Below are 14,341 nucleotides of genomic sequence, written 5' to 3' on the forward strand. Positions count from 1 at the left end.
TGGTGGATTTCACAAGTGGATGCATGCGTGCAGATCACAGTGAGACTTTTGGTTTTCACATACATTATATTGTCAAACGTATTGGGACACCTGCTTTTACACACACATGAACTTTGATGGCATCCCAGTCTTAGTCTGTAGGGTTCAATATTGAGTTGGCCCACCCTTTGCAGCTATAACATCTTTAACTCTTCTGGGAAGGCCATCCACAAGGTTTAGGAGTGTGTCTATGGGAAGGTTTGACTATTATTCCAGAAGCACATTTGTGAGGTCAGGCACTGATGTCAGACGAGAAGGCCTGGCTCTCAGTCTCCCAAAGGTGTTCTATCGGGATGACTCGGGACTCTGTGCAGGCCAGTCAAGTTCCTCCACCCCAAACTTGCTCATCCATGTCTTTATGGACATTGCTTTGTGCGCTGGTGCACAGCCATGTTAGAGCACGAAGGAGCCATCCCCAAACTATTCCCACAAAGTTTGGAGCATGAAATTGTCCAAAATGTCTTGGTACGCTGACCCCTTAGGAGTTCCCTTCACTGGAACTAAGGGACCAAGCCCAACCCCTGAAAAACAACCCCACACCATAATCCCCCCTCCACCAAGCTTTACACTTGGCACAATGCAGTCAGGTAAGTACCATTCTCCTGGCAACTGCCAAACCCAGACACGTTCATCGGATTGCCAGACAGAGAAGCGTGATTCGTCACTCCAGAGAACACGTCTCCACTGCTCTAGAGTCAAGTGGCGATGTGCTTTACAACACTGATGCTTTGCATTGCACTTGGTGATGTAAGGCTTGGATGCAGCTGCTTGACCATAGAAACCCATTCCATGAAGCTCTCTGCGCATTGTTGTTGTGCTAATCTGAAGCCCACACAAAGTTTGGAGGTCTTTAGCTTTTGACTTTGCAGACAGTTGGTGACTTCTGCGCACTTCATCATGCGCTGACCCCACTATGTCATTTTACGTGGTCTACCACTTCGAGGCTGAGTTGCTATTTCTTCCAGTTGCTTTCACTTTGTTATAATACCACTAACAGTTGACCGTGGAATATTTAGTAGCAAGAAAATTTCACGGATGTACTTATTGCACAGGGGGCAACCTATCACGTTACCACGCTTGAATTCCAGAGAGCGACCCATTTTTTCACAAATGTTTGTAGAAGCAGTCTGCATTCCTAGATGGTTGATTTTATACAACTGTGGCCATGGAGGTGATTGATTGGAACACCAGAATCTAATGATTTAGAGGGGTGTCCCAATACTTTTGGCAATATAGTGTATATTACTTTGATATCAAGGTATTCAAATATCTGTAAGGTCTGCTGTCCTTGTTATTGTTGCACTGATTTCAGCACTGATTTTATTACTTTTTTTATTGTTTCAACTTTTTTTTTATTCTTTATGGCACTTAGTGCAGCTTTCTTTTTTTAATTTTTACAGGTATATACAGGGCTTCTGGAGGGATAAAACATGGTAAATGTGCATACAGAGATGTGCTACATATGTGTTTTTTTTTTCATTTTGCCATAAGATACACTTTATGTTTTATATCTAGTACAATCGCTCTGTTCTCAATTCCTGTACTTGCTGATGTTGAATTATGCTATGTAAGAATACCTAATGCTGTGTGTGTTTATGATGGTATTTAAATGCAAAACACATTACGTACCAGATCATCTCCTAGATATGCTAATAAAAATACATATAGAAATGGACTTCTGTAGCCTACATACCTTATAAATACTGACAAAGGAACCCAGGAAAGCCCCCAGCTGAAAGTTCTCCTTATTGTAGAACAGAGAGAGTAATCTGGAGGGTTTTGTAAACATAACACGGAAGGCGGACGGGATCCGGAGGCAGCACTGGATCAAATACCCAACGCTGAACATTCTAATGAATCCCTGGAAAAGAATATTGTTCATCACATCATTTACTTAGAAAACTGCACTTGCAAACATAAATGGAAGAGATATTCAGCCTTCTATCCAGAATAAGTGTAATGTTACCATATCAGGAGTAGAGACATCAAGACAGAAAAGTCTGCATCCCTACTGATTGAATGTTATGAGAAATGACAGAATATGCCACCTAATTGTATACCCACTGCAGAAATTTCTCTTTTAAAAACAGCTCTTGTGAAAGACTATTCCACATTTTATGACAGTAAAGAACCCTTTCCACACCTGAAGTGTTAAGAAGGTACAGAGGCTTGAAAGAGAAGTCAAGGCACCGTTACAAAGGCCTAGTTCACCCAAGAAACATCATTACTGCCATTCAAATAATACCATAAAATTGTCTCTTAAAATCAGGCCTCAGGATCTTGCTGGCTCCCGCTTTTCAAAAGATGCAGGCAAGGTGAAGGGGTGGCCACAGGCGCTCTATCTGGTAAAATGTGATGTAGTCACATGACAGTGAAAGGAGATATATGAAACACTCAGTAGGCATGACACTGGGAATTACTATGCTGGCAATCAGTCTCTTTTGGAAGGAGCGAGGCGAAGGAGGGTAAGTGGTAGAATCCCTGGCATTTTAATGAGGTGACGCCACAAAAGTCCATAGGTACCGTTAACTAGATGGAGACCGAGATTTAGTACATAACATGTCAAGAATTCTGTCTGCAGATCAATAATGTAAAAGGTTGACTCCTTAAGATTGGAGAAATTCAATTACCAACATAGAGGATGCCCAAGTAAATTTGACAGGCTTTGGGTTCCATGGCTGGATACCCCTGGCTCATTGGAGCTGGTCCAGATGCAAATGCTGCAAGGTTGCCTGGGTTGACATATACCTGACCTCTAGTTACTCTTTTTTATAGTGAGTCTACTGCTTAGTGTCCTATTTGCGATGACCTTTGTACTGTTACTATTGCCGTTTTTGGATCTATGGCTTCGTAGAGGCCTAGAAGCTGTACCCAAAACTGTTCTCTTCTTCTGTTTAGTATGTCTTACTGTTGTATAATGAGTCTGCTATGACTGCCTTTGACTGTTTACAATAAAGCCTTCAATGATTTAAAAAATATTGTAAAAGGTAAGATAAATTATGGGTAAGGATTGCGAATATTGATTGCTACATGCTCTATTGAGCTCGTACCTTTCCTGTTCTGCAGCCCTAATACAATTCCTGTTCTAGGGTGACGATGCTGTCCTGACACAGATACACTAAAGGGATTGTTGTCACCCTTAGACAGGTAGTATGCTACTGGCAGGATCACCAGATGAAAATAAAGTAGAAAAAGGAGAAAAGAGAGAACGAATGCTGCCGTCACATCCAAGGACTGGTAAGATGCAGTAAATTAGGGTTTAATATTCAGAGCTAGGTTTAGTAACATTGTTAAAGGGCGGTTTAAGTGTTTAGGAAGGGCAATGATAAGTGGTAGGTACAGGTGATAGCTGAGAGGCCATGGAAGATAACTGGGAAATTAAGACTCTCTCTCAACATTAACAGGTATTGGGAGCACCTAAAAATAATGTATCAATAGTTTTAACCCCTAAAGCCATATCTTTATACACATTATACCCGTTAATGGTCTCAGCTTGTGCAGATGACATCACAGGTTGACTGTTGATGCTGAAATACTGATTGGCTGGCTCGGTGTGAAAATTATTCGCCAAGAAACCTCAGCTTTAGTTATGTATCCAGGTGCAGAAATGAAAAGGGGTTGCCATTATTATAGGACAAAAAGTGCTGTGTGTAGTTTTGAGATGCTGAGTCCAGTCTTCACCAAGGGAATGTGCAAGGAGGCTTGGGTTTTGACAAGGTTCAAGTCCATAAAAAGGTAGGTGGCAAAGCAGGGCGTTTACTAAATCTAACAATAACAGGAGCCCTTGTACCATGAGGCCGCTTTTGCCACCTGGTGATATCAAAGGACACTGTAGCATTTACACACTGAAATATCAATTTTAGCTACAAGATGACTCAAAAGTGCACCAAACAGCAAATCTGAGCTAACGGCAATAATGCCAGTGTGGAAGTTGGGCACGTGGACAGAAGGCTGCAAGAAATACCCATGGTAGGTGAAAGGAAACTGACATTTCCTAACAAGGATGACATTTATTTTGTTTCTAAATATGTGTTTGAATGAACTAAAGGCTAAAAAAGAATAAAGCTTTTTTTTTTCAAGTGGAAAGAATTTCCCCTGTGTTTTGAGAAAGTCGTGAAAAGTAATCCCATTTATTTCAGTAATCACACTTGGGGGTTGATTGACTAAAGGCAAATAGATGGCGCACTTTACAAAGTGCAGTTGCTCCAGAGCTTAGTAAATGAGCAGACGCTCTGCTGACTTCCATCATCCAATCTAGTGCAAGCAAATGTATTTATTTAAATTTTTCCTTGCATGTGATTGGGTATTCTTTGCAAAGTAAAGTTTTACCTCATTCACCGACTAAGCTACGGAGCAACTGCACTTTCAAAGTGCTCAGTTTATTTGCCTTTAGTAAATCAACCCCTTAGAGTAGTTATTATAACATTTACATACTGTTATTGACTTTTCATATTTTCTGTCCCATATTTTCAGTATTTAAAGTGTTACTAAACCCACAACAGTAAAATCAGTCTGTATATGCAGTAAAGCATGCTTGTTATACTCACTGAGGAATTTAAGGGGTTAATCCTCTGCATAGTGTAAAAAAGGATGTGTGATCCTGACTTCTCTGATCCTCCCCTTCTTCCATGTTCCCCATTGCATCTCCCGATAGAACACAGCCTTGGGGACACCCTGCACATGCTCAGTTTGGTGTGTACTGCTAGAGAGATATTTCTTTTCCTTTGGGAGGGTGCATGTGATCAGCACAGGGCCAATCAGCACTGTCCAGACAGAGGGTCAGGGGTTATGCAATCTCATAGGGCAGGGAGAGGAGAATATAAACTCATCCTACAAGCTTTAACCAGTGCTCTGCTGGACACTGACAGAAGTCACAGGACTGCTCTAACTGCTGATGAGATAAGGTATTTAGCAGTTTATATTTACTAAAACAATTGCATTTCCATGTTCTGTGTACTATGGTAGGAAGACCAGATATAGTGAATACAGGAACCTGGGTTTAGTAACACTTTAAGCTAAGAGATGTATAAAAAAGATTTATTGGTCATATATGACTGGTAAAGGATTGCCAAGAAAAACTTAATTAGCCTTCTGCAGTTAGTTAGGTCTCTGCACAGTAAAATTCAGTATGAAGCATGGCCTACATGTTTAATAAAACATATTATGGCTGCCCTCACATATATGCAGCACATAAACTATGCAGCCATATGGATACCTGACTATCACACCTACTACAGTATATTAACGCCTCACTCCGGGCAAAAACTACTTTTTTTTAAACAGTACTTACCTCTCACCCTACATTACTGTGTTAAGGCAGATATAATAAACTAAGTCCCCCATCCAGTTCCCTCATGGAAGTTGGTTGCAGTGCAGGGAACCGCTGATCCAGTGCTTCAATGGGGTCGTGAAACCACCGGTTCCTCTGCCGCCTCCCCGTGATAAGTTGTCCTCAACCCTCTCCTAAGAGGACCCTGTGGACATCCAACTGGAAGTGTCCATATCCCACAGGCAGTGACAAGGACACCCAAAAAAGTACCTTTCCAAGAAATAAACAGAAAAGGAGGATACTTGGGGTGGCTATGTTACCTGAACTAGACTACAGGTGAGTTAAAAAAAGGGATCTTGAAGTTTTTTTTTTTAATAATAGGTTCAATTACAGTTGTGGGAGCTGTATTCTGGAGTGGGGCGAAGTTCAGACATTTTCAGTGATGGCTACAACATACAAATACATTTCAGACAACTGCTGTGGTCTTCCTTCCTTGTAGTAACAGTTTCTGGAAGGTCTTTTCTGTACCAGCATGCCTGTGCCCCTGTGCACAAAACCAGCTTCAAAACTCTGGTGTAGGCATGTAGGAACTGCAGTGGTCTCCATATAACCCTGACCTTAACTCTACTAGACCTCTTTGAAAAGACCTGGAAGACTGATATGAGTTTAAGATCTTACCCCCCTTTAGCTGAAATGGCACAAATTCCCACAGACACACTCTGAAATCCCGTGGAGAGCCTTCCCAGAAGAGTGAAAGCTGTTAAAGCTTCAACAGTAGTGTTTGGCGGATGGGGGGGGGGGGGGGGGGGGGAGGGGGGGCAACTCCATATTAATGGTATGATGATCAGGTGTCCTAAAAAGTGTTTCTTTATAGTGCACTATATACTGAAACACGGTTTTGAAAATATGAACTCTGCATTAAGCTAATGTGTGTTACAAATATTCTCATGATAACTGTAGATCAGCCAGCAACCTGAGTTTGGACTGAACCAATTGTAAAAATTGTATGCTAAATGCAGACAGCAATAAGTGAGTTCAACAGTCTAGGTCAAGTTAATGGCAATTCCAACTAATTTGATTGATTAAATGCCTAATTCCAATTATCAGTGATAATGTTCATGGCTCTTGGATGAAACCCTTGGCTAAATATACATGGATAACATAAAAAGGTCTGCTTGTTCATTTATATTAGATATTTCATTTAACAAAAGTCTTCAAAGAAACACGCCTGCCACCCCTGGCTGGATTCCTGTACATCTTGTTACAATTACTGCTTCCCAACCCGTGGATGTTTGGACGTTGTCAACGTACCTTAATGCAGTAAGAGATACAATTGTCTTCATAGTGCTTGCAACATCTGTGCCTTGGCCCGTGTTTGCATCTAAACACAAAACCATAAATTACATGGAAGAATGCGACATGTAAATAAAAATGTAAGTGTGTATATCAAATAAATAAACATACACCATTTGACCAGGTCCTTGTATTGGAAAATGCAGTGATATATAGCTAGAATAAAAGATAAATTGCTATAATGGTTTGCGTATGATCCAGTCCCAGTACGGTTATAAATAACTCACCATTCATTACACAAGGGTCTATGGACTGACCTGGGAACTCATCTATTAAAGAGCAACTCTGCATTGCAAATGAAGTTAGATCAGTGAGCAGCTAATGTGACCCTGGAAACAGTGCAACTCTGCTAAAATGTAACATTTAGTTGACCTTCAGTATTAAATAAAGCCAGGTTTGCATATAAAATACACCTACTATATCATAAATACATGACAGTTCTGGTCGCACTGCTCTGCACACACAAACGTCCACACAAACACATGTACACACACGCAGGGCTTTTTTTCAGAGGGAACATGGGTGAATGCAGTTCTTGCACCCCCAGCACTGAATGTACGCAAGAGCTGCTGGGGGATCTATTGTCACTGGAGGAGATATTTTTTTTGTGGTGGTCTATTGTTGCTGGAGATGTTTATTGTTGCAGGTGGAGGATCTATTGTTGCTGGAAGGGATCTACTGTTGAGGGAGGGGTCTATTGATGGCTGGCTGCTTGCAGATCTGTTGTTACTACTGAGGGTCCATTGTTCTTGAGGTGGTGTATGTTGCGGGGATCCTTTGTTGCTGGGGGAATCTATTGTTGCTGCGGGGGGATTATTGCTGCTGGGGACCTATTTTACTGCTTTGCTTGTTAACATTAACAAATTCCATATGAATTACTTAGCACCACAAATGATACTTGACTTTGTAACCTCTAAAAGGAACAGTACTCGGAGGTGGGTATGGGGTGGGATGCAACAATACCAGTTTTTTAAGACCGAGTAGGAGTACCAATACTTTTTCTCAAGTACTTGCTGATACCAATTACCGATACCTATTTTTAGTGTCATGTGACAGTTTCTTTAGACTAATGACGTGTATATATAATTAAAATAGTCAAATAGTATAACTTCATAGACCCTTAAAAAAAGGTGGCTTCTCTATTAGGCTCCATGAAGAAAAGGTCACGTATACACTGTATATAAACCAAGCCAGGAGCTAGCGGGGTACTGGGGTGGGCTGTGCCCTCCCAGAATTAATTTGTGCCCCCCCAGGCTGGCCTTCTCACAGACGTGTTGTGCCCAGCTGACAAGTCCTTATCCCTATCCCCGCACTCAGGGCCGGGAGAAGCAGAGGGCAGCGCGGTACAGTGTAGTGAAGGTGATAGGACCAATGACAGAGGCAGAGAACAGGCAGATTGTGATCCATGCTGTGGTCTCCCTTCCTGTCATTAGAGTGCACCTCTATACAGCAGATGAGAAGGGATCACTCTGACATCGGGCTGTACACAGACTGTACCCGCCCCCTACCCACGTGTTCTGCTGCCGGGAGATAGTTTGCAGGTAGGGAAGGAGTGTGTGAATGATCCAAGAGCGATACCTTCTCATCTGCTGTATACAGGAGCGCTCTAATGACAGGATTGGACAGCACAGCTAACTCAGCTCCTGGTGGGTTGGGGGGTGAACCTCATGGCAGGGGAATTGTATACAGTGGGGGGGATTTATGCTAGAAGGGAGATTGGGGGGATTTGGGCTAAGAGGGGTATTTGAGCCTGGAGGGAAAGATTTGTGCGATACGGGGGGGGGGGGGTTCTGCTAGGAGGGGAGATTGGAGGGATTTATAATATAATAGGAGGGGGGATTAGTGGGAGAGGATTTGTTCTGGAAAGGGGGGGGGGGGGTAGAGAGGGCTTGTGCTGTGAGGGTGATTGATTTGGGGGTGAGGATTTTTTGCTGGGAGAGGGAATGAGGGGGAATTGGTCTAAGATGAGGAATGGGGGAGCTGAGATAGGAAGTGGTGGGGAGATTTGGGCTAAGAGGGGGGATTTGGGCTAAGAGGAGGGATTGGGGTGATTTATGCTAGGAGGGGGGATATGTGGGAGAGGATTTGTGCTGGGAGGGCAATTGATTCGGAGGGGGATGAGAGGGAATTGGTCTAAGAGGGGGATTGGGGAGGGGGGTTGAGCTAGGAATGGGTGGGGGATTTGGGCTAGGATGGGGAGAGTTATGCTAGGAGGGGGAATTTGCAGTTAAGGATTTGTGCTGGGATGAGAAATTTGAGGAGAAAGAGGAAGTGTGTGTGTGTGGGGGGGAAGTGATTTTTTCCATTGAGGTAGATTAGTGCTTGGGGAAATTGTGGGCATTTGAGCTAAGAGGTGAGATGAGGGGGGGAGGGCAAACATTTGTGCTGAGAGGGAGGAATTCCTAAATTTTTGTTTGGGGAGAATTATAGCTTGAAGAGGTCATTTTTGCTTAGGGGGTGAGCGTGCTAAGTGCAGTTTTTTTTTTCATGCTGAGATATGATACTCACACATAGGGGGGGCAGTTTGTTATCTTTGACGTAAGGGCTAGATAACCTTTACAGACACAGCCTCCACCTTCACAGAGCATAACTAGCTGCTATATTACAGTTCTAACCTGTGAAATTCCCTGATTAGAATGGCAGTGTAGCTGTAATAGCAACATACACACAGAGAGATCAGTCTGTAAGAGAATCCGATCTCAGCTACAGGTGAAACTCGAAAAATTAGAATATCGTGCAAAAGTTCATTTATTTCAGTAATGCAACTTAAAAGGTAAAACTAATATAGGAGACTCATTAACATGCAAAGCAAGATAGTTCAAGTCGTGATTTGTCATAATTGTGATGATTATGGCTTACAGCTCATGAAAACCCCAAATCCACAATCTCAGAAAATTAGAATGTTACATGCAATCAATAAAACAAGGAGTGTACATAGAACAATATCGGACCTCTGAAAAGTATAAGCATGCATATGTCCTCAGTACTTGGTTTGGGCCCCTTTTGCAGCAATTACTGCCTCAATGGCGAGGCATGGAAGCTATCAGCCTGCGACACTGCTGAGGTGTTATGGAAGACCAGGATGCTTCAATAGCGGCCTTCAGGTCTTCTGCATTGTTCGGTCTCATGTCTCTCATCTTTCTCTTGGCAATGCCCCATAGATTCTCTATGGGGTTCAGTTCAGGCGAGTTTGCTGGCCAATCAAGCACAGTAATCCCATGGTCATTGAACCAGGTTTTGGTGCTTTTGGCAGTGTGGGCAGGTGCCAAGTCCTGCTGGAAAATGAAGTCAGCATCCCCATAAAGCTCGTCTGCGGAAGGAAGCATGAAGAGCTCCAAAAGCTCCTGGTAGATGGCTGCGTTGACCCTGGACCTAATGAAGCACAGTGGACCAACACCAGCAGATGATATGGCTCCCCAAATCAACACAGACTGTTGAAACTTCACACTGGACTTCAAGCATCTTGCAGTGTGTGCCTCTCCATTCTTCCTCCATACTCGGGGTCCTTAGTTTCCAAATGAGATGCAAAAGTTGCTCTCATCAGAAAAGAGGACTTTGGACCACTGAGCAACAGACCAGGTCTGTTTTTCTTTAGCCCAGGTAAGACGCTTCTGACGATGTTTGTTGTTCAGGAGTGGTTTGACAAGAGGAATACGACAATTGAAGCCCATGTCCAGGATCAGTCTGTGTGTGGTGGCTCTTGATGCACTGACTCCAGCCTCAGTCCACTCCTTATGAAAGTCCCCAACACTTTTGAATGGCCTTTTCCTGACAATCCTCTCCAGGCTGCGGTCATCCCTGCTGCTTGTGCACCTTTTTCTTCCACACTTTTCCCTTCCACATAACTTCCTATTAATGTGCTTTGATACAGCACTTTAGGAACATCAAACTTCTTTTACAATTACCTTTTGAGGCTTTCCCTCCTTAAGAAGGGTGTCAATTATGGTTTTCTGCACAACTGTCAGGTCAGCAGTCTTTCCCATGATTGTGATTCCTACTGAACCAGACTGAGAGACCATTTAAAGGCTCAGGAACCCTTTGCAGGTATTATGGCTTAATTAGCTGATTAGAGTGGGACACTTTGAGCAGAGAATATTGCACCTTTTCACAATATTCTAATTTTCTGAGATTGTGGATTTGGGGTTTTCATGAGCTGTAAGCCATAATCATCACAATTATGACAAATCACGGCTTGAACTATCTTGCTTTGCATGTAATGAGTCTATCTCATATATTAGTTTCACCTTTTCAGTTGCATTACTGAAATAAATGAACTTTTGCACGATATTCTGATTTTTGAGTTTCACTTGTATATGCTGTATGGCATTTATGGAGGAGCTCTGCTGAGTGCCCAGGCTGTGAGCAGCGCAGGGAAGGAGGAGCTCTGCTGAGTGCCCAAACTGTGAGCAGCGCAGGGAAGAAGGAGTTCTGCTGAGTGCCCGGGCTGTGAGCAGCGCAGGGAAGGAGGAGCTCTGCTGATTTCCCGGGCTGTGAGCAGCGTAGGGAAGGAGGAGCTCTGCTGAGTGCCCGGGCTGTGAGCAGCGCAGGGAAGGAGGAGCTCTGCTGAGTGCTCTGCCAGATGTGATCCTGTCCTTCCTGTCTGCCTTTTCCTGTTCTCTTACCTGTTATCCCCCTGTAACCCTGCTGACCCTTGTCCTCTGTCTTATTGATCCCTGTCTTCAACCCCGCTGACCCCTATCCTCTGCCCTGACTGCCTGTACTCTGTCCTACTGACTCTTGTACACTGCCCTACATCTCATCCTCTGCCCTTCTGACCCACTGCACACTGCCCTGCTGCCTCCTATACACTGCTGTGATAACCACCTGCTGACCCTATCCTCTGCCCCCCTGACATTTTTCACTGCACCCCCACAGCAGACAGGCTAGATCCGGCCCTGATATACACCGGAATCTGTGCAATTCTAGGTGGAACCGAGGGACGATGCTTGGAGGTGGGGGGGGGGGGCAGAGACAAGAAGGGGGGGTTCCTACACATATTCTCTGAGGGAAAAAAAATCCTGCACACACATTCACCCACACACACAGTCCTTTAAAAGAGTTGCACTGCAGTACCTTTCCTCACACACCGGGTACTGCACTCTAGGGGGAGGCCACATACTCCCCCTCCATTTCCTTTCACTTTGCTGATTCTGACCAAGTTCCCTCACTTTCAAAGTTCAGTTCAGCTAGGAATCCGGATCTCGGGCTCATCTCAGAGCTTTTCTCTACCAGGATGCCACAGGACCCCTGAGGACCTCAGGCAGCACCCCAGTTGAGAAAGGCTGGTCTAGACCATATCTGATCCATACACATGGCGTTACAAACACACACCATTTCTATCAATGGATGGAATGCCCTGCAAGCATCAATCAATGAAGAATTGCCAGAGCTAGGAAAGCAAGGAAATAAGATTGCAATGGCCACACATTTAGGCAGGTCAAACAATAGCACTCTTTTGAAAATAAATCTGGACTAGTTTATTGCAAATGTCCAATAAAACTGAATTTATCAATCATCTGAGTTTTATTTACAGCAATGCCTTGCAGCCAAATGTGTTGCTTTTCAGCTGAAACTTCAGCCACTTGTCACATCCTACATGTATTGTGGCTGTCAGGTACCTACTGATGGTAACTCTAGAGCTCCATAGACCGTATTTCCCGAGGGCGCAGAGTCTAAGCCCCAATCTGCTTGTTCACCAGAGCCTGATGGTGGGGATGGACTTGGAGCCGACTGAGACCCGGTCACGGCCCCTGGATACACCCAGCTGCAGTAGAAGGAACCGCCAGTGGTACGTAGCAGGATGAGAGCCTGATGTGAAGAGGCAGAGCAGGCCCAGACAGCAACGGATGGATCGGTGCAGGATGGATGGACAGAACACACCGTGAAGCAGTAGCGAAGTCAGACAGGCCGGGTCGGTAACAGTGGAGGCAGAACAGTACAGAGCAGCAGGCAGAGAATGGTCAAGTCACAGGCCAGGTTCAGCAGCAGGAGGTCAGATAATCAGGAACAGGCAGAAGAATAGTCGGACATGCCAGAGGTCAGGGCAGGACACGGTCAACAGCAATCAGGGTCAGGCTGGGTCGGCAACAGGATACTCTCACAGGAAAACAGGATGACAGGGACAAGCAGGAACAAGACCATACGGCAACTTGAGCATGCAAGAATCGGTTGGTGTCATTGGTCATTGGTGCCAGGCGCGCGCCCGTGTGCGTGAGTGCGCATGCGCGGCCGCGATTGTTGCCGCGGGCGCCTATGTCCTAGCGCCCGTATGTTCGTTCATATTAGACTTCCGCGCATGCGCAGACCCGTGCGCTGCAGTGAAACCCGAGATCCCTGACAGTGGCAGCTCTGAGCTTAAAGAGGCTGATGTTTGGCAAGAAGTCACCTACCTACATTTCTGGTGGTTGAGATCTATTGCCATTCCAAAAAGAAGAATATTTGGCAAATATTAAGATTTACAGTAGTACAGTACATCTAAATCCTAAGTGTTCACATTTGACTATTGTACAGGGAACCTTTAAAGCATAAGTTCACCTTTCTACAACAAAAAATGTTTGTAATAGGAGCCTGTACAACATTGCACCAGCGATCAGCTGACTCTTCTGACCGGAATACTCAATGAACTACCACAGTTCTCGCAGAGCTCAGTACAAGCTGACACCCGCTAAGGATGTCGGGACTTGTAGTCCATTCATTCGCAGAACACTGTGAATGAATGAATGAAGCAACCCAGTGGGTGGAGTCACGCAAGGCCAAACTGTTTTTAAAAAGTGACAGCTAGTACAGGGAACTTCTCCCCATACTTCTGTCACTGGAAAGGGGGTGAGGGAATCGGGCGGTGGCTGCAGGATGGGGAACATGTTACGTGTTCCACCCTAAAAACGGGTGGAACATGAAACATTCCCAAAGGTGACCTTATCCTTTAAAGAAAACCTCTAAGTCTGACCCAAATGCATTTGACCAGAGATGTCTGAACACCTTATCTGTGACTAATGCCTGTTTCACACAGGTTTCAGCTTGTATAAGAGCAGTGTGAAGAGCAAGCTTTGACAAAGCATTTGCAGAAATACCAGCAAGCTTTGTTGAAGCTTTTAAAGTACCATTCAATTACAGTTTATAAATGCTGAACACAAATCCTAATGGGAGTACTGATTACCACTTTAGGCAAGCTGCTAGCAGGCTTTCAATAAGCTTTAATTACTGAAGCCTGCAATCAGACTCCCAAGAGGATCTGTGTTCAACATTTACCAACTGGAGATGTAAGGTACTTTAAAAGCTTTAAAAAAGCTTGCTGAAAGCTCGGAAAAATGCTTTGTCAAACCATACTGTTCACACTGCTCTTATACAAGCTGAAGTCCGTGTGAAACTGACCTTAGAAGGTATCAACGTCAATTTATCATCATGATGCAAGGGCAGAGAGTATTTTTCAGAAGGGGAGGTCAGCAAAGGCAGCTCCTTATCTGAGCATAACTTCCCTTTACGGGATTGCAAAAGAACCTCTATTTGTCCTGGTGGCCACTGTCACCAAGACAGAAAGTGAAGGGAAATCCAAAATGATGTAATCAAAACAGGAGGGAGTATAAATCTTCCAATGGGCACACTTGCTTTGATGACAACGGTTTAAGAGAAGAATTTCCTTTTGTAAAAGATTTCCTTTCACTTCCTGTTGAGTTACTATAA

At 44.1% G+C, this 14,341-nt stretch overlaps 1 protein-coding gene across 1 annotated transcript in view; it reads right to left on the reverse strand.

The window, feature by feature from the left end:
- TMEM135 (transmembrane protein 135) overlaps positions 1–14,341 on the reverse strand; it is a 488,083-nt gene that overhangs the window by 19,508 nt on the left and 454,234 nt on the right. The window contains exons 9-10 of the mRNA XM_089656743.1: positions 6,620–6,689; positions 1,733–1,900 (exon numbers count right to left, since the gene is read on the reverse strand). Coding sequence (XP_089512869.1) covers positions 1,733–1,900; positions 6,620–6,689 — 238 coding nt within the window. The remainder of the gene's footprint in view (positions 1–1,732; positions 1,901–6,619; positions 6,690–14,341) is intronic.

This window comes from Staurois parvus, unplaced genomic scaffold, assembly GCF_062004578.1.
Source record: "Staurois parvus isolate SC_StPar_1 unplaced genomic scaffold, SC_StPar_1.0 ptg000027l, whole genome shotgun sequence".
Lineage (NCBI taxonomy): Eukaryota > Metazoa > Chordata > Amphibia > Anura > Ranidae > Staurois > Staurois parvus.